The 21,499-nt window shown below is 40.5% G+C and overlaps 1 protein-coding gene across 1 annotated transcript in view; it reads right to left on the bottom strand.

Annotated features, from left to right (window-relative positions):
• The window catches only part of myo16 (myosin XVI), a 502,924-nt gene that overhangs the window by 174,987 nt on the left and 306,438 nt on the right, over nt 1-21,499 (bottom strand). Inside the window, exons 15-16 of the mRNA XM_059963452.1 lie at nt 17,232-17,379; nt 8,577-8,685 (exon numbers count right to left, since the gene is read on the bottom strand). Of these exons, the coding sequence (XP_059819435.1) occupies nt 8,577-8,685; nt 17,232-17,379 (257 nt within the window). The remainder of the gene's footprint in view (nt 1-8,576; nt 8,686-17,231; nt 17,380-21,499) is intronic.

Raw genomic sequence — 21,499 nt, 5'->3', positions numbered from 1 at the left:
TAGAAATAGCAGGGGCTCTGACAGAAATATTTCAAATGTCATTAGAAACGGGGATGGTGCCGGAGGATTGGTGTATTGGTCATGTGGTTGCATTGTTTAAAAAGGGTTCTAAGAGTAAACCTAGCAATTATTAGCCTATAAGTTGTCAAACTTAAGTTGTCAGTGGTGGGTAAATTAATGGAAGGTATTCTAGAGATGGTATATATAATTCTCAGGATAGACAAGGTCTGATTAGGAACAGGCAGCATGGATTTGTGTGTGGAACGTCATGTTTGACATACCTTATTAAATCTTTTGAAGAGGTTACGAGGAAGTTGACGAGGGTAAAGCAGTGGATGTTGTCTATATGGACATCAGTAAGACCTTTGACAAGGTTCCGCACGGAAGGTTAGTTAGGAAGGTTCAATCGTTAGGTATTAATATTGTAGTAAAATGGATTCAACAGTGGCTGGATGGGAGATGCCAGAGAGTAGTGGTGGATAACTGTTTGTCAGTTTGGAGGCTGGTGACTAGTGGTGTGCCTCAGGGATCTGTACTGGTCCAATGTTGTTTGTCATATACATTAATGATCTGGATGACGGGGTGGTAAATTGGATTAGTAAGTATGCAGATGATACCAAGATAGGTGGCGTTGTGGATAATGAAGTAGGTTTTCAAGGCTTGCAGAGAGATTTAGGCCAGTTAGAAGAGTGGGCTGAAAGATGGCAGATGGAGTTTAATGCTGATAAGTGTGAGGTGCTACATTTTGGTAGGAATAATCCAAATAGGAAATGGTAGGGCATTGAGGAATGCAGTAGAGCAGAGTGATCTAGGCACAATGGTGTATAGTTCCCTGAAGGTGGAATCTCATGTGGATAGGGTGGTGAAGAAAGCTTTTGGTATGTCTGCCTTTATAAGTCAGAGCATTGAGTATAGGAGTTGGGATGTAATGTTAAAATTGCACAAGGCATTGGTGAGGCCGAATTCGGATTATTGTGTACAGTTCTGGTTACCAAAGTATAGGAAAGATGTCAACAAAATAGAGTACAGAGGGGATTTACTAGAATGTTACCTGGGTTTCAGCACCTAAGTACAGAGAAAGCTTGAACAAATTCGGTCTTTATTCTTTGGAACATAGAAGGTTGAGGGGGGATATGATAGAGGTATTTAACATTATGAGGGGGATAGATAGAGTGGATGTGGATAGGCTTTTTCCATTGAGAGTAGGGGAGATTCAAACAAGAGGACATGAGTTGAGAGTTAAGGAGTAAAAGTTTAGGGGTAACACAAGGGGGAATTTCTTTACTCAGAGAGTGGTAGCTGTGTGGAATGAGCTTCCAGTAGAAGTGGTAGAGGCAGGTTCGATTTTGTCATTTAAAAAAAATTGGATAGGTATATGGACAGGAAAGGAATGGAGGGTTATGGGCTGAGTGCAGGTCGGTGGGACTAGGTGAGAGTAAGCGTTCAGCATGGACTAGAAGGGCCAAGATGGCCTGTTTCCGGGCTGTAATTGTTATATGGTTATTAATTAAAAATTGCATAGTGAGTTTACCTAAGCTATTTCTGTTGACAAACGGTCAACATTGTAGATGGTAATGACCATTGCTATTATATATTGGTAATGGTGTGATTGAGTGGATGTGGATGGGGTGCCTATCAGGTTGACTGCTATGTCCTGCATCTTCTAGAGTGTTGTTGAAGCTGCACTCATCCAGGCACATGGGGAATATTCCACAAAATTCACGACTTGTGCCTAGTAAATGCTGTAGAGTTAGGAAGCAGTTACTTACTACAAGGTACCTCGTCTCTGACCTGCTCTTGGTACTAAATTAGTTATATGGTTACTGCAGTTCAGTTTCTGGTCAGTGGTAACCAAGCAATATTATTAGTTGGGTATTCAATGATAGTAATGCCATTGAATGTTAGGGTGTAATAGATGGATTTTCTCTTATTTGATATTGTCATTTCCTGGCACTCGGATCATGTGAACATTAGTTGTCACTGATCAGCTTAGGCTTGGATATTGACCAGCTCTTGCTGTATTTGTGAGTTGAGTGCTTCACGCTAAGATAGTACAGGCAATCATAGGCTGTAGAAAATTGTGTGCAAAATTTCTTTTAATTATACTTTTTAATTTCACTAAAATCCAAAGCATGTAGTTTTCCTCCAAGCAATGGACCTCTAGATTTCTAGATTTACAGGTCTCACGATTGACTGAAGGACCCAAACCAGCCAGACTCAGCTCCTTTAAGAAGGTTCTTCACCACAGCTGAAAGCGAGGCAGGAGAGAGTGAATCCAAGCCAGGTTGAAATGCAGAGGCGTGAGGCCTACTCTACACAGCATCTTATTGGCAAATGTGTGGCGCTGGAGAACAAAATTGAGGACCTGAGGGCAAGCCTGGTGTATCAGAGGCTTCTGAGAGAATATTCAATTGTATGCCTTACTGAAATGCGGCTTTCTCTGAGCACGCTGGTCCAGCAGTTAAATTAGGATTCTCCATTCATAGAATGGAGCAAACTGCTGACTTGGTAAAGGCAAAAGGAGGAGCTGTATGCTTTACGGTTAACTCTCGTTAGTGTTCCGACAAAGCAGTTTTTTCAATTTCATGTTCCCCTGACGTGAACACCTAATGGTCAAATGTCATCCATTCTATTTACCTAGGGAGTTCTCTTCTGTAACCCTGACTGCAGTTTACGTACCACCAAGTGGTATGAATCAAGTGCTCGCAATACTGCAATGATGCTATCTCTAAACAAGACACAGTCTATCCCGACACATTTAAAGTTGCAGATTTCAAGAAAGTGAATCTGGACTGGGCAGGGTACCTGGCCATGTACTCAAGACCTATGCTGACCAATTGGCTGGTGTGTTCACTGAGATCATTATCCTCCTGCTTCAGCAGTGTTGTTTTACCCACCTGCTTCAAGCAGGCTTCGGTTATACCAGTAAACCAAGCCTAAGAAGAGCAGCGTGACCTGCCTCAATGACTATCACCCAATTGCACTTACAGTGATGAAATGTTTTGAGAGGCTGGGGATGAAACATCTCGACTCCTGCTTTAGAGGTGACTTGGATCCACTACAATTTGCTTACCAGAGCAATAGGACCTCAGCAGAAGCTATCTTGTTAGTTCTTCACTCATCCCTGGGATACATCAGGATGCTCCTTATTGACTACAGCTCAGTATTCAATACCATCATCCCTTAAAACTAATCAATAAGCTCTAAGACCTTGGTCTGAATACCTCCTTGTGCAATTGGATCTTGGATTTCCTCACTTGTAGACCCCAGACAGTTTGAATTGACAAAAACTTCTCCTCCACTATCTCCAACAGTACAGGCACAAAACAAAGCTGTGTGCTTAGCACCTGCTCTACTTGCTTTACACCTATGACTGTGTGCTAAGCACAGCTCCAATGCCACACTCAAGTTTGTTGATGATAATTCAGCATATAGGAGGGAGACTGAAAATCTGGCTGAGTGATGTCATAACAACCTCTCACACAATGTCAGCAAGACTGGGGAACTGACTAGACTTCAGGAGAGATAAACCAGAGGTCCATGAGCCAGTTCTCATTAGAGGATCAGAGGTGGAGAAGGATAGCAATTTTAAATTCCTAGGTGTTACTATTTCAGAAGACCTGTCTTGGGCCCAGCACCAGTGCAATTGTGAAGAAAGCACAGCAGTGCTTCCACTTCCTTAGGAGTTTGTGAAAATTCAACATGACATCTAAAACTTCAACAAACTTCTATAGATGTGTAGTGAAGAGTATATTGACTGGCTGCATTATGGCCTGGTATGGAAACACCAATGTGTTTGAATGGAAAATCCTATAAAAAGTAGTGGATCCAGCACAGTAGATCACGGGTAAAGTCCTCCCAACCATTGAGCACAACTACTTGAAGTGCTGTCACAGGAAAGCAGCATCCATCATCAGGGACCTCCCCACCATCCAGGTCATGCTCTCTTCTCACTGTAGCTATCAGGTACAAGGTGCAAGCGATCAGGACTCACACCACCAGGTTCAATAATAGTTATTGCCCCTCAACCACCAGGCTTTTGTACAAAAGAGGACAACTACACTCAGCTTCACTTGCCCCACCTTTGAAATGTTCCCACAACCAATGGACTCACTTTCAAGGAACATCTCATGTTCTCATTATTTATTGCTATTTATTTATATTTGCAATTGCACAATTTGTTTTCTTCTGCACTCTGATATCTCTCATTGATCCAGTTGTAGTTACTCTTCCATAGATGTGTTGAGTATGCCCACAGGAAAATGAATCTTGGAGTTGTACATGGTGTCATTTATGTTCTTTGATAATAACATTTACTTTGAACTTTCATTGTCTAAGGTTTTGAAAATGCACCATGGTGTATTTGTCAGCATACAAAGTCATTGAGTGGTTGCCCTAGCAGCAAAAACAATCATTAACTGATTAATGAATTAAAATAAGAATACAGTCAGCCCTCCTTATCTGCTGGTTCCGCATGCGCGGTTTCAACCAACCGCGGAATGGAAAATCCTGGAAGTTCTCTCTCCAGCACTTGTTGTTTGAACATGTACAGACTTTTGTTCTTGTCATTATTCACTAAACAATACAGTATAACAACTATATACATAGCATTTACTTTGTATTAGGTATTATAAGTAATCTAGAGATGATTTAACGTATGCGGGAGGATGTGCATAGGTTACTACGGATCGGGATCGGAAAAAAAACAGAAGTTCTCTTTCCAGCACTTGGGCATGTACTGTACAGACTTTTTTTTCTCATCATTATTTCCTAAACAATACAGTATAACAACTATTTACATAGTATTAGGTATTATAAGTAAGTTAGAACAGGGACCAAAAGAAATGGGGGAGATTTTAAAGAAACCAAAAGAAATGGGGGAGATCTTAAATGGTTTTTTTGCGTGGAGTCAATGGAAGTAAGGTAAACAAGTAGTGAGGTCATGGAACCTATACAAATTGAAGAGGAGGAGGTGCTTGCTATCTTGAGGCAAATCAGAGTAGATAAATCCCCAGGACCTGACAGGGTATTCCCGCGGACCTGGAAGGAGACTAGTGTTGAAATTGCAGGGGTCCTGGCAGATATACTTAAAATGCTGGTGTCTACGGGTGAGGTGCTGGATGATTGGAAGATAGCTGTTCAAAAAGGCTCAAAAAGTAATCAGGGAAATTATAGGCCAGTAAGTTAGACGTCGGTAGTAGGTAAATTATTGGAAGGAATGCGATGAGATAGGATCTACAAGTATTTAGATAAACAGGGACTTATTAGGGAGAGTCAACACGGCTTTGTGCGTGATAGGTCATGTTTAACAAATCTATTAGAGATTTTTGAGGAAGTTACCAGGAAAGTGGATGAAGGGAAGGCAGTGGATGTTGTCTACATGGACTTCAGTAAGGCCTTTGACAAGGTCCCACATGGGAGGTTAGTTAGGAAGATTCAGTTGCTAGGTATACATGGTGAGGTAGTAAATTGGATTAGCTATTGGTTCAATGGGAGAAGTCAAAGAGTGGTAGTGGAGGATTGGTTCTCTGAGTGGAGGCCTGTGACTAGTGGTGTGCCACAGGGATCAGTGTTGGTGCCATTGTTATTTGTCATCTATATCAATGATCTGGATGATAATGTGGTAAATTGGATCAGCAAATTTGCTGATGATACAAAGATTGCAGGTGTAGTGGACAGCGAGAAAGGTTTTCAAAGCTTGCAGAGGGATTTGGACCAGTTGGAAAAATGGGCTGAAAAATGGCAGATGGAGTTTAATACGGACAAGTGTGAGGAATTGCACTTTGGAAGGAAAAATGAAGGTAAAACATACAAGGTAAATGGTAGGACACTGAGGAGTGCAGTAGAACAGAGGGATCTGGGAATACAGAATCAACATTCCCTAAAAGTGGCGTCTCAGGTAGATAGGGTAGTAAAGAAAGCTTTTGGTACATTGGCCTTTATAAATCAAAGTACTGAGTATAAGAGTTGGAATGTTATGGTGAGGTTGTACAAGGCATTGGTGAGGCTGAATTTGGAGTATTGTGTGCAGTTTTGGTCACCAAATTACAGGTAGGATATTAATAAGGTTGAAAGTGTGCAGAGAAGGTTTACAAGGATGTTGCCGGGACTTGAGAAACTGAGTTACAGAGAAAGGTTGAATAGGTTAGGACTTTATTCCCTTGAGCGTAGAAGAATGAGGGGAAATTTGTTAGAGGTATATAAAATTATGATGGGTATAGACAGAATGAATGCAAGCAGGCTTTTTCTACTGAAGTTAGGAGAGAAAAGAAAACAGAGGACATGGGTTAAGGGTGAAGGGGGAAAAGTTTAAAGGGAACATTAGGGGGGGGGGTGCTTCTTCACACAGAGAGTGGTAGGAGTGTGGAATGAGCTGCCGGATGAAGTGGTAAATGTGGGTCACTTTTAACATTTAAGAGAAGCTCGGACAGGTACATGGATGAGAGGTGTATGGAGGGATATGGTCCAGGTGCAGGTCAGTGGGACTAGGCAAAAAAATGGTTTGGCCCAGCCAAGAAGGGCCAAAAGGCCTGTTTCTGTGCCGTAATGTTCTATTGTTCTATGGTTCTACATCTGGTATTATTTAGCGTCAGTCAAACATTTGTCTTAGTATATATTTTACCTTTCTATGCATACAAAAGACAAGAAACATATGTATTTCAATAATTAAACCACTGCATTGCTTAGTAATAATTGTAGCTTTCAGCGGGGCAGGGCCTTTCACATGCTCCATTATTCTCACTTTATCCTTTAAAATTGTTCCGATTGTTGACTGATTGTAGCCTAATGCTTTTCCAATGATTGATGGCATTTCATGTCTTTCCGATTGCTTTATTATTTACACTTTATTTTCAATCGTGATTGTTTTCCGTCAACGGGAACAGAAACAATGCTGAATCAGCAGCTCTGCCGGGTCCTGAAGTCCACCACACTGAGCTAGGTTAAATAAGGGACTTGAGCATCCGCATTTTTTTGGTTTCCACAGGGGGTCCTGGAACCAATCCCCCACAGATAAGGAGAGCCAACTGTATGTCTCTAAAATCTAAATTTTGGAATGATGTCAATGAGAGGACATCTTTTCTACATAAGGGTAGATTTCCCACACATGATGCACACAGATTGCATGGACTGCTTGTCTGTGGAAATAAACTGCTATATTAGAATGTGTGTCTGTGAAGGAATCCATCTCATCTTTCAGTACTTTGTCTGTCTCTCTCACACACACACACACTCAAAATCCTCCCAGTCCCACCACCATTTCCATGCCACGTAAACAAACTTAGATGGCAGCCTAATTCAGTTGTATGAGCAACTTCATTTGGAAATATTTGGTAAAACTATTTATTCCAGGTTGCAGCTATTTTGGAACATGAGGCACAGAATACAACGTAATCTTGTGATCCACTCTATGAGACAACATTTAAATTCCTGCCACAGTTTAAAACCAGCTTTTGGAAAACACTTCAGAAAAAAATAAGTTTTAAATTTTAACTCTGCCTATCCAGTGGCTAATGAGTCTTCTGCCCAATGCTTCAGAGGTATCATCAGCCAATGTCCTGCCCTGTTCTTGCACATAGCAATTTTAATTTCTTTTTTTGAATAGGGAACAAAAATTATGCTGGAAGATGGTTTGTCCATAATTATGTGTATTTATTTCAGATTACATCACTGGTAATCAACTGTTGTACTAAGCAACATGTCAACAGTGGCGTCAGTTGTGTCCTGCCTACAAAGCACACCATATCAGGAACCAGAATACAACCAAGTTAGCCCAAACTGGGTTTGACTTGTCCACATGCCAACATTGTAAGATGTACGAGTCCAATCATCCAGAGCTTCCCAATGCTGGAATAAAGCAGTGAAGCACAGCAAAGCCTCAGCACCAACTGGGCCTCAGCTGGCATACCTCTGACAGAGGCCGGGCTCTGTAAGGGTTGTTCAATGCCTTTCATCTACATTTCACATTGCTTTGCATAACTAGATATACAAATATTGTTACATTTTAAAATAAATGTGCATTGTTAAAATGCTTTAACAATGAATATGAACTAAGTAAAAAATATGAATTTAATTTTATGTTTTCCTTTTTTAACTCCGTGTTAAGAATTCCGATTGAAATTACCTTAATCCAGATCTGGCTGAGGTAAGGTCACACAGATTGATTCTGCAGCCCAGTGGGAAATCCAGAATGCCCCATTTATGCCGTGGACACGACTGAGTCCAATAGTTTGAATGGAATGGAAGACCCTCTGTCATTCAGCACTTCCTGCACTTAATGTAAGGTTTCTTACATTCAGAGTGCATTTACCTGTGAACACCTGATAGGCAGTGCTTCCCTTCTCAACTGTTCAATTACAGCTGATAAACATTGTTTCCGCCTTGCAAGTTTTGGCCCAGAAGGGTAAGAAAACAGCATAACACAGGGAACTGGAAATGTCTCAATCTTCCCATACAGCTGTCCTTATTGCTTCAAATTTGTTCAGAATTTGTTAGATAGAATGAAGATGGAAAAATATTTGCATATCTACAAGAACTACCCTGATATTATGGATCATAATTTGATTAACTCATCTTACCAGACTGTTGAAACCAAGAGTACTCAAGGCTTGCTTTACAGCAAAAAACTTGTCTCTGTTTTTCGCTGCCTCAGGTGGTGTTGACTCTTGTTCATCTTGGTTCATATATCTGAATAAAATAACAAATGGCTCTGAGTGAATCAACTGGTGAAAACTGATGACTGGTTACTATCGCACTTTAAAAAAGGGGACGAGAAACTACTCCCTCAACTGGTCAGTACAAACTAATTACAAGAGCATATGCATTTGAATACAGTATGTTCTGATTATTTTACCTTCTAGGCTGAACTGCACTTGATAGGTTGACTGGGCTGATGCCAGTTACAATAAAGGATGGAGGAAATGATTAGTGTTATGGAGTTGTCCAGCCCTTCAGCCCATCGAGTTCATGCCAACTTTTCTGCCAATCTCTCTAATCCCATTTGTCTGCATTTGGAGAATATCCTTCTGTGCCTGTCTACAGCCTCAGAGTAATTCAATTTGAATTCACCATCTGCTCAGATATCAAACTCTGTGTAAAAGAATCTCCTCAAATTCCCTTTAAAATTTCTTCCCCTCACTTTAAATTTCTTGTTTTTGATACCCCATACAAGAAAAAAGATGTTGACTATCCTTTCTATACTTTCATTAGTTCACCCCTCCTGCTCCTTCACCCCAAGGAAACAAAAAATCCCAATTTATCTGATCTCTTCCCATAATGAGATTCCTGCAAATCCAGGCAACCTTCTGTTGAATTTCATTTCCACTCTCCCCAGCACCATCACATTCTTCCAGAACATGTGTCAACCAGAACTGCACCAACTAGTGCAGGGATGGGCAAACTTTTTGACTTGTGGGCCACAAAGGGTTCTAAAATTTGACAGGGGGGCCGGACCAGGAGCAGATGGACAGAGTGTTTTGGTAATACACCTCATAAGAGAAAATAAAATATCATGGGATATGTAGAAAACATGTGCTTTAATTTCAATTGAAAATGAACAAATGCATTACAACAAAATATCTGTCTTTGAAGTCCCATGGTATTTAGCTATTTATTGAAATGACTTTTAAAACACTGAAAATTAAATGAATAAAATACAGCTTTTTTTTAATAGCAACAGTTATTATTTTAACGCACTGAAAATTCTGTTATCCTTCAAGATATTATCATTATCACTCTCCTCCTGACTGTCTTTATTTCAAAAACGGTAGGAGATGCAGGTCTACTTGTCCTGCTCCTTCTTATTCATTTGTCCCCTGTGCCAAAACTCAACAACGACCAGCACTAAGACAGAACAATGACAGCGCGCCAGTATGCGGAGCACGTTATTTGATCTGGAGCGCATTTTTTTATTTTGGGAACGTACGTGCACCTGCGCACTACTCATGTCCATCACTTAACAGAAATGATATGTAACATGTAAGGCTTATTGAAAAAAATATTTTCAAATGCATTTTTTACATAACAGAATGAAGAAACTTATTTTTAATTTCAGTGGGAACAGTGTTTTTGTCTCCCTTTTTAGCCAGCGCATCAAAGCCTGGATTTAGTTTTGTTGTGGTGATTCTCAGGATGGATCTGAGGTGTTGGTCAGTTAACTTGGATCTGTGGCTGGCTTTGTTGATGCTCATGACGCTGAACGCCTGTTCACTCAAATAGGTCGAGCCGAACAAAGAGTAAAGCGAATATGTGGAGTAATACGCTGCACCTCAACAAAAGTCAATGTATATAGAGTGCGTCATCCGTTGGGAAAATGCCAGAATTGCGGGGAAGAAACGTTAACAAGGTTTATTAATATAATTTCATCAAGTTCTGCGGGCCGGATTAAAAAGCTTAGTTTGCCCATGCCTGCACTAGTCCATGTCTAGTCAAACTTGCAGTTGTTGAAGGAAGCAACATTCAATTTAGGCACAGAAGTTCTTGCTGCCTCACATTTTAACTTTAAATATCTGGTCCAGCTTTAGGTTTGCATAGAAAAATCTGATGTTGGATGGATCAAAGTGAGACTCTCCTAAATATCACCAACTGTTGGTGGAACCCACACACATCGGGTTCAGGTGAAACACCTCCACCCTCAAAGAGTTTTTTAGATGAAACAGCTGCCGAATCTTAGATTTTATTATTGGGCAATTAATATTTGATATTTAATGTTTTGGACACAAGAGTTGGATGAAACTTAATCTCCATGATAGATGAATCTCGAGCGGGAGTCTGTACAGGGGTTTTCATTGGCTTCTATTCTAGGAGCTGTGCTTCTCTTTGTATCTACTAAACTGAATAAATAAATGATAAATCCAACAGTTAAACATACAATACAAATATGGTTTCAATTTTGTAAATTTTTTGTATTGAATAAATTTATTCTGTCAAGGTCTATTATATCTAACTTTTTTTTCCAACCAGCTAGAATTGATCAAGCCTTTTTGTTATGGAAAACAAAAGGAATAACATGTTTTTGTGATGTATTTATGGATGATTGTTTTATGTCTTTTAAATAAAATATAAATATTTGTCTACTAAATATAATTTGCCTAGATCACACTTTTTCAGATATTTACAGATTAGAAAATTTCTGAATGCTACTTTACATACCTTTCCAATATCACATCCAATCGAAGTTACAGAAAATTTTTTGGGTTTAAACCCCTTTCAGAAGAGTTAATAGCAATTTTTTATGACTCGATTACAAAAATACATCTAGGTAATTCTGATAAAATTAAGAATGAGTGGGAAAGAGAACTTCAAATATCTTTATCTACAGAGAAATGGGAGAAAATTCTTAAAATAGTTAATACTTCATCAATGTGTGTCAGACATGCTTTGATACAATTTAAGGTGGTCCATAGGGCTCACATGTCCAAGGATAAGTTAGCACGTTTTTACCATCATATAAACCCTGTTTGTGATAGATGTAATTCTGAAGTAACTTCTTTGACATATATGCTCTGGTCATACCCTCTGTTAAGAAAATATTGGAAAGATATCTTTGATATTATTTCAGCAGTTCTGTGTGTTGTTTAACAACCTCATCCTATTACTGCAATCTTTGGACTATCAATGATAGACTCTAGTCATTTATCCTCATCGGCTTGTCGTTTAATTGCTTTAGTGACATTAATAGCCAGAAGATCGATTTTATTTAAATGGAAAGATTCCAACCCACCTATCACATTTCAATGGTTTTCCCAAATGATTGCATGTTTAAATTTGGAAACAATTAGGAGCAGTACTATGGACCCATCGGTTAAATTTGAAGAAACTTGGAAGCCATTTATTCAATATTTTCATATGATGTAAGTTGACCCTTTCTGAATTCTTCTTTCAGTAATTTTTTTTATGTATAGAGGAGCAAAGTTAACGACAAAATATAATTTTAACCGATGAATTATGGCAGCCCAATCTTTGTTTTTTTTTAGGTTAGTTTGTTCTAGTTTGGGTTTTTTTCTTTTTCTCTTTTTTTTATAATTATAATTATCTTTTTCATGGTTAATTACTAAAGGATTAAGAGGTTAGACTCCAATTGTTACTTGAAATATGTGTTTCTACATGTTAACCGTTTTTAATGTATTCTTGATCTCTATGTATTAGTATTAATATTGTTTATTGGAAACTTAATAAAAAGATTGAAAAAGAAAGAAACTGCTAGTAAAAGGTTCAGAACGTTCCTCCTGCTTAATTTACCTCTGTGATTTTTATGAATGTTTTGGATAAGGATGTACAAGGGTAGGTTAGTAAAATTGAAGATGACATGAAGTTGGTGTTATGAATAGTGTAGAAGGTTGTTCCAGGTTACAACGGGATATTGATAGGGTGCAGAGCTGGGCTGATAAGTAGCAGATGGAGATCATTACGGAAAAGTCTGAAACAATTCACCTTGGAAGTTCAAACTTGAGAGCAGAATAAAAGATTCATGACAGGATTATCTAGCAGTGCGGAGGAACAGAGGGATCTTGAGGTTCACGTCAATAGATCCCTCAAAGTTCTGTGCAAGTTGATAGGGTGGTGAAGAAGATGAATGGTGTGTTGGCCTTTATTACTGGGGTAATAAATTCTAGAACTATGAGGTAACATTGCAACTCTTAAACTCTGTGTAGACCATACTTGAAGTATTGTGTTCAGCTCTAGTCATCTCATTATAGGGAGATGTGGAAGCTTTTGAGAGGGTACAGAGGAGATTTCCCAGAATAATACCTGGATTAGAAAACATGTCTTAGGAAAACAGGATGAGCAAGCTAGGACTTTTCTCTTGAGAGAAAAGGAGAACGACAGGTGACTTAATAGAGGCGCACAAGATAATAGGAAGCATAGATCAAATGGATAGCCAGAGACATTTCTCAGGGTGGAAATGGCTAATGCAAGGGGGGATAACTTTAAGGTGTCGGGATGAACGTACAGGGGGATATCAGAGGTAGTTTTTTTTTAAAAAAACACAGAGAGTGGTAGGTGCATGTAGTAGTTTGCCAGGCTGGTGATAGAGGCAGATACATTAGGGACATTTAAGGAACTCTTAGATAGGCAAATGGATGAAAGAATATAAAACATAAAACAATACAGTCCACAATGCTGTGCCAAACCAGCTAAAAACAAATCAAAAACACCCAAATACTAATCCCTCCTCTCTACACCATGTCCATATCTTTCCACCATCCATGTGCCGATCCAAATGTTTCTTAAAAGGCTCCAGTGTATTTGCCTCTATCACCATACCAGGCAGCGCATTCCAGGCATCCACCACTCTGAGTAAAAAAATTACTCCTCACATCCCCCTTGAACCTACTCCCTCTCACCTTTAATGTATACCCTCTGGTATTAGATATTTCAACCATTGGAAACAGATACTCTCTTTCCACTCTATCTATGCCTCTCATAATCAAGTAAACCTCTGTCAGATCCCTCCTCAGCTTTGGACGCTCCAGAGAAAACAACTCAAGTTTATCCAGCCTCTCATGATAGCACATGCCCTCTAAACCAGGCAGCATCCCCGCACTGCTCGCTTTTACCTCCTCCCCAAGATCCATAAGCCTGACTGTCCTGGTAGGCCTATAGTTTTGGCCTGCTCCTGTCCCATCGAACTTGTATCTGCCTATCTCAACTCCATTTTGTTACCCATAGTTCAGTCCCTCTCATCTACATCCGGGATACATCCCATGCCCTCCACCTCTTCAATAACTTCCAGTTCCCCGGTCCCGACCGCTTCACTTTCACAATGGATGTCCAATCCTTATACACTTCAATTCCCCATCCAGAAGGCCTCAAAGCCCTCCACTACCTTCTTGACAGTAGACCTCACCAGTTCCCCAACACCACCACACTCCTCAGGTTGGCGGAACTGGTACTCACACTTAATAACTTCTCTTTTGGCTCTTCCCACTTTCTCCAGATCAAGGGTGTAGCTATGGGCACTCGCATGGGCCCTAGCTATGCCTGCCTCTTTGTGGGTTATGTGGAACAATCTATGCTCAAAATCTATACTGGTGCTGCTCCCCAACTTTTCCTTCGATACATTGATGACTACACAGATGCGGCTTCCTGCTCCCATGCTGAGCTCGTCAATTTCATTGACTTTAACTTTCACCCAGACCTCAAATTCACTTGGTCCATCTTGGACACTTCTCTCCCCTTTCTTGATCTCTCGGTCTCCATCTCTGGAGAAAGACTGTCCACTGACATCCTCGATAAATCTACTGACTCCCATAACTACCTTGATTATACCTCTTCCCACCCTGCCAAATGCAAAAATTCTATTCCCTATTCCCAGTTCCTCCGTCTCCACCGCATCTGCTCCAAGGATGAGGCGTTCCATTCCAGGACATCCCAAATGTCCTCTTTCTTTAAGTATCGTAGTTTCCCTTCTGCTGTCATCAATGATGCCCTCACCCACATCTCCTCCATTTCCCACACTTCAGCCCTCACCCCATCCTCCCATCGCCACAACAGGGACCATGTCCCCCTTGTCCTCACTTATCACCCCACCAGCCTCCGGATCCAGCACATTATCCTCCGTAACTTCCACCACCTTCAACAGGACCCCACCACTAAGGACATCTTTCCCTCTCCACCCCTCTCTGCTTTTCACAGGGATCGTTCCCTCTGTGACTGCTTGGTCCACACATCCCGCCCAACAGAACTCCCACCTGGCACTTATCCCTGCAAGCGTAAGTGCTACACCTGTCCCTACACCTCATCTCTTACCACCATTCAGGGCCCCAAACACTCCTTCCAAGTGAGGCAACACTTCACTTGTGAGTCTGTTGGGGTAATCTATTGCACCTGGTGCTCCCGGTGTGGCCTCCTCTACATCGGCGAGACCCGACACAGATTGGGGGACCGCTTCGTCGAGAACCTACGATCCGTCCGCCACAACAGACAGGATCTCCCAGTTGCCACTCACATCAACTCTCCTTCACATTCCCATTTGGATAAGTCCATACATGGTCTCCTCTACTGCCATGATGAGGCCAAACTTCGGTTGGAGGAACAGCATCTCATATTCTGTCTGAGTAGTCTCTAGTCCCTTGGTATGAACATCGAATTCTCCAACTTCCGGAATTCCCTTCCTCTCCCTTCCCCCATCCCACCTCACTCTGTCTCCTCTTCTAGCTGCCTATCACCTCTCATGACTCTGCCTTCTTCTACTACCCATAATGCTTTCCCCTTAGATTCTTTCTTCACTTCTCCTGCCTATCCCCTCCCTGCTTCCCTTCCCCCACCCCTTGATCTTTCCTCTGATTGGTTTTCCACCCTCTCCCCACCTTCTTTATAGGTCCCCTGCCCCCTCCTTCTTTAGTCCTGACAAAGGGTCTCAACCTGAAATTTTGACTGCTCCTTTCAACAGATGTTGCCCAACCTGCTGAATTCATCCAGCTTTTTGTACTTTGTGCTTAGCATCCTGGTAAACTTCTTCTGCATCCTCTCCAAAGCCTCAGCATCCTTCCTATAGTGGGGCTACTAGAACTGTGGAAATATCCAGAGCATTTAACTAGAGTTTTATAAAGTTACAATATAACCTCCTGACTTTTGAACTCAATGCCTCGACTAATAAAAACAAATATTCCACTGGCCTTCTTAACCACCTTGTCAACCTGTGTAGCCACTTTCAAGGCGCTATGAACTTGGGTCCCAAGATCTCGCTGCTTAGTAACGCTGATAAAGATTTTGCCCTTACAGCATATGGTCTCCTTCCATTTGCCCTTCTATAAACTGATTTTACTCTGTCTCCTCAAGAGAACTGTGCCTCCTGACTGACTACCCAATTACTGCTCTTCACTTTACACCACTCCGAAAGCACTGCACTTTTTAATTTTCAGTTAGATTATATAGTGAACAAGTGACCAAGAGGATTAGCGAGGGCAGGGTGGCAAACATTGTTTACGTGAACTTTAGCAAGGCCTTTGACAAGATCCTGCATTGTAGGCTACTCTGGAACGTTAGATCACATGGGATTCAGATGACATTTGCCAAATGGACACAAAATTGGCTTTGTGGTAGGAGTCAGAGATTGGCTCAATCAACCTTCCGACTCTTAGGGTTCAATTAGTGCTGAGTTATTGCTTGTCCTGTATAGTAATGACTTAGATGAAAATGTAGTTGACTTGCTTAATAAGTTTATAGATGACACCAAAATTAGTGGTGCAGTGAATACTGAAGAAGGTTATTTATTCATTTACTGATACAGCACCTTCGAGCCGAGCCACCCCAGAAACACCTGACAAATCTGATTAACCCAACCTAATCACAGGACAATTTTACAATGACCAATTCCCTACCCAGTCAGTCTTTTGGACTGTGGGAGGAAACTGGAGATCCCAGGGAAAATTCATTCATTCCATAGGGAGGACGTACAGACTCCTTACAGATGGCTCTGGAATTGAACTCCAAACTTCAGAACACCTCGATCTGTAATAACATCAAGCTAACTGTTATGCTACCATGGCTTATGTAGGATGACAACAGAATGTAGAGCAACCGGAAAAGTAACAAGGAACAGCAGGTGGAACTTAATTCAGACAAGTATGAAGTGAGATAGAAATACATAGTTCCCTCAAAATGATGACATGGGTAGAAAAAGTTATGAAGAAGGCATATACACCATTACCTTCATTGATCAGGGAAATGAGTAAGAGTGTTATGACACATGTTACAGTTGTTACAGGAGGTAGTTGTGCAATTCTGAGTACTGAGCTATAGGAAGAATGCCCTTAAGCTTAAACAGGTACAGATGAGATTATTTCCCAGGCTATAGGGGTATAAAACTAGACAACATATGCTTAATGTGAAAGGGAAAAGCTACACGGGGAACTAAGGCATAACGTCTGCACACACCAGGTGGTGGGTATATGGAATGCGTAGCCAGTGCAAGCTGTAGAGGTGGGTGTAATTACAATGTTGAAAAGACACTTGGATAGATACATGGGTAAGAAAGGTTTCGAGGGATACGGGCTAATCACAGATAAATGGGATTGGCACAGAGTTGGATGGACCAGTTGAACAGCTGGTTTCCAAGCTGCATTAGTCTGTCATTTTCCACCATCAGATACTATTGTGATAAACTGTTCAATGTAGTCAGCTGATGCAACACTATGGGAAGTTGTAAGCATATTGAGTCTATAAAGACACACTTTGGATTATTTTCTGTGATCTCAGTCTGTCCAGAGAGAATATACTATCACAAATACCTGTGCGCAAAAGGATTGCTGAGGTAAAAAGCACACTTCTCCTCTGTTGATAGGCCATCAATCATCAGGTAGAAAATGTTAAAATTGCACTGGTGAGGCGGTCGAGAGACAATGCGAGACTTCTCTAAGCAGTAAGTATGAACTCTAGCTGGAAGAAGAATGATTTGTTAAATTATCTAGATTCTGTTTTACATCTTACAAAGAATATAAACTTAACTTCCAGATAATGTATATTTTCTTCAGTGAGATTTATAAAAAAACGTACACTTTGATTTTCTGTGATTGCAGAAGAGAACAAGTTCCACACTCTCAATGACACATGAAGAGGATCAATCAATTCATTTGTTTCAATGGATGATAAATTACCATTTCCAATATTGCAATCCTACGGATACTGTTATCCCAGAGAGAAACAAATTCAATTCACCTCCATGCACACCTGCACAGATCAGCGTTCTTTTAAACAGGAGGACAAGAATGAGTGAAACTATCGTATTTCATGCAATAATGCTTATTGGGAGAAAGTTATAACAGATAACTCAGATCGAAATAGGCATTCCTGTGAAGGTTTTAATGCAGTGAAGATCCCATTACATCAAACTTGGTTACAATTGAAGCCAAAGGCCTCACACCTTAAGGTTTGAAAATGTTCCAGGTGCAACTCACTCCAAAGCCAGCCTTTGATGTAAGACCACAGGCCTAAATCTTTGAGTGTCCAAGCATCAGAGCCCAGCACAGAGGGAGCTGGAGGAGGTGCGGGAGTGGAGAGGTATGTTTTGGTTCATGCCAACCAAAAGCATCAACTGTCATGGGGGCTGAGCAGCAACATCAGGAAGCAGGGTTTTGGACCAGCATGAGAGAAAAGAATGGCCTAGATGCTGATGGAGATCTGGGAAGTTCTATTTACAATAACAGTTCTAGGACACCAGAGTGTTTATTTTCAGTCTAAAAAAAATACATTATCTCTCTGAGCATGATGGCATTACAGCATCACTGATCGAACTATGTATACAAGCACCTCACTGCTTTCCCTCTTTGAAAAAAATATGTGCAACTGCTGTTTATAGTTCTACATAATCACAAGTTTCAGTCTGCTTTCTTGGTTACTTCACATTCATCACATTTACAATGAATTAGCCAGTGAAGGTGCCTCTTACAATCACAACCAACACAACCTAAGGATGTGCTGTGGGCAGCCTGCAAGTGTCACCACATATCTGACACCAACAAAGCATCATACAATGTTTAACAGAATAACACAAGCAACAGCAGCAATAAAAATAACCACAATAAGCCCCTTTCCCATCCTCCCACACACCCACTCATACACAGACCATCCTCCGGACACCTCAGACTCAAACACATTAGGCCGTCAGCTTCCAGTTCCTCTGCCAAACTCGCAGTCACAGACATCAGACTTCTGACTTCTGGACATAATGATACAGTGGCTTTGACTTTCAGGCCTTGACCTTCAGACTCACTGACTTCAGTCATTGACCTTTGACACTGACCCCAGGACTCGCCCGTCATCGGACTTTGAACTCTGGTCCTTCTGAACTCTCCTTCTCACTATCCTTTGATTGTCCTAGAGCACATCAACCTGAACTCCAACCGCCTGCTCCTGCCTCTGATTCTTCTTTTACTTCCCGTGATCTCTAACTCCCCTTCATCCCTGTTTCTAAACCCTGACCCCTAACTCCTTATGCTGTTCCCAGAACCATCCCTACAAACCTAAACAACTACTGAGTGTGAGCCATGATCTCGACAGACAGCAACACCGCATCATCTTCAACCAGATGTCAGTTTGACCAGCTTAACGGTACATTTACTGTATCTCTTAATTTTTATTTATTCCTGGTAATGGAACATTGCAACCTCTTGAGGTGACTTACTGTGTTTCTGTAATTCCTAAACAGCAGTCATCTCTGTAACTACATCAGAAATAGATTTTTCATCATCCAAACAACATGGTTATTTCTGACATGAATTTTAACACTAAATAGCTTTCCAAGAAAAAAAATTATGATTACTTCACCAAGATCCATGACCAAAGTTGTACTTACTCAGTGATCTGGAGATTCCCCCTCGCAAATCAATCAAACTTGTTTTTTTGCTTCCTGCTTCAATTGCTGTATCTCCATTCTCTGATCTAAGTTAAGCTGTTCCAAGCTCAATTACATATTATAACAGTTATGAGGAGAGACAGGGGACACTAAGCTGTTTTCCCTGGAGTGGAATACATTAAGAAGACACTCATTTGAGGGTAGACTGAATGAAACTTTCTTCTACATCATAAAACTAAAGAACATAGACAAAGGGGTAAGAGATTCACAGACAATCTGAGGCCAACATTTTTCACCCAGGAGGAAAGTGTAATGCAGTGCCACAGAGAGTCAACATAAAAGATGATGGGAACTTAGGTGCTCAATAGTTAACTTGGACATGGTAGACCATATGGTCTGTTATCTTTCTGTCTGACTATGACATCATAACTGAGAATTTCCGAGGGAGCTGTCAATTCTACATGCCTAATCAAACATTACATTTTGGGTCCCACACCCTCTTTCATCCCATCACCTCATGCATCACCCTGTCTCTGAGTAGACAATGTAAAAACTGTCCGAAGTTACAATAGCTCAATACTTAGAATTTTCTGTCATCTTTCACAAGTTCTTCCAGATTTTGATGATGTGCACTGAATTTGTTGCCTTTTGCTATCTCGGAGAAAAATTAACAATTAGAGGGCAATTAGGTTAATGTATGATAAGTTATTGAAATCCATTCCAATAACTTATACAATCCTCCATTTGGAAAGGCAGATATTAATCGAGGACAATCACTAAACTATACTCCCAACTGTCTAACTAGTTTTCTAAGGAGATAACAAGTGGGAGCAATGATCGTAGTGATTCCACATGGTTGCTGTGGGGATAACATATTGAGGAAGTAAACCTGGATGTTAAGAATGTGGGCTTTTAAAGAGAAATAACTTAAAATGAATGTGATGAGGGAGAAAAAAGCACAGATAAAAGAATGCAAAAGCTAGAGGAAATACTGAATCGGTTAGGCCATGCCAGCAGAGCAAAACTCTGTCAAAGTTACAAAATTTACAACTGTTACAAAGTTACAATCCCACATGCTGTACCTATACATGGTCCATTCCCTGCTTGATCACAAGCCTGTCTACATGCCCCCTAAAAGTTAATTATTGTACAATATTTGTCTCCACCATCTTCCCTGGCAGTAGATTACAGGCACCTACCCTTCTCTGTGTAAAAAAATCTCCCCTCTCATATATGACAAAAAAAAGACTCTATCAGCCCTATCACACCTCTTATTGTTTTTATATACATTTATCAGGATCTTCCTCAGCCTCTACCTCTTCAGAGAAAATAATCTGAATTTGTACAACTTCTCATTGTAATCCATAATCTTTAATCCAGGCAACATTTCAGTGAACAATTTTATATTTTGCATTTCTGGTGGAATGCCTTCAGCATAAAATGTTAACTCTGCTTTCTGATATACATTCATAGATGTTGTTGAGCATTTCCAGTGTTTTCTATTTTTGTTTAATTCTAAATTTTCTCAGCTTATGAATTGCATCTTCCCGAATTCCTGTTATTTGTCTTTGTATGAATATTTCTGCTACCTTGTTATAAATAAAACAAATGTTTAGTTAAAGAGTATTTGAACATTAGAACATTTTTGACAACAGGCCATTTGGTCCAACAAAGCTTGCCAAGTTTCTATTCACATCATGTGTTGAAATAACTATCAGGTTTAGATTTGAAAGTCTCTAAGGTACTACTCTCTACTACGCATCTAGGTAGTTTGTTCCATGAGTCCACAACTCACTGTGTAAAGAAATGCTTCCTGATATAAGTCTGAAATCCCCCTTTAATCAGTTTCCACCTGTGGCCCTGTGTCGCTGTGTACTTGGTGATGGATTAATTTTGAAGTAGCAGCTGGCATTCATTGTACTTATTCCCTAAATTATTTTGAAGACTTCTATCATGACTCCTCTTATTCTTTGTCTACTTAGGCTAAAAAGATTTAATCCTTTAAATGCTTTTTCATAGCTCATATGCTGCAGACCTGGAATGAGTCAAATCATCCTCTGAACTCTCTCCAGTGCCTTCACATCCCTCACAAAATATGGAGACCAAAACTGTACACAGTACTCAAGATGTGGTCTCACAAGCACATTAAACAGCTTAAGGAGAATGTCTCTAGACTTGAACTCCACTGAGCACACTACGTAGCCC

The sequence above is a fragment of the Hypanus sabinus genome, chromosome 3 (genome assembly GCF_030144855.1).
Source record: "Hypanus sabinus isolate sHypSab1 chromosome 3, sHypSab1.hap1, whole genome shotgun sequence".
NCBI lineage: Eukaryota > Metazoa > Chordata > Chondrichthyes > Myliobatiformes > Dasyatidae > Hypanus > Hypanus sabinus.
The sequence above is the reverse complement of the archived record's forward strand: the minus strand, read 5'-3'. Positions and strand labels throughout refer to the sequence as shown.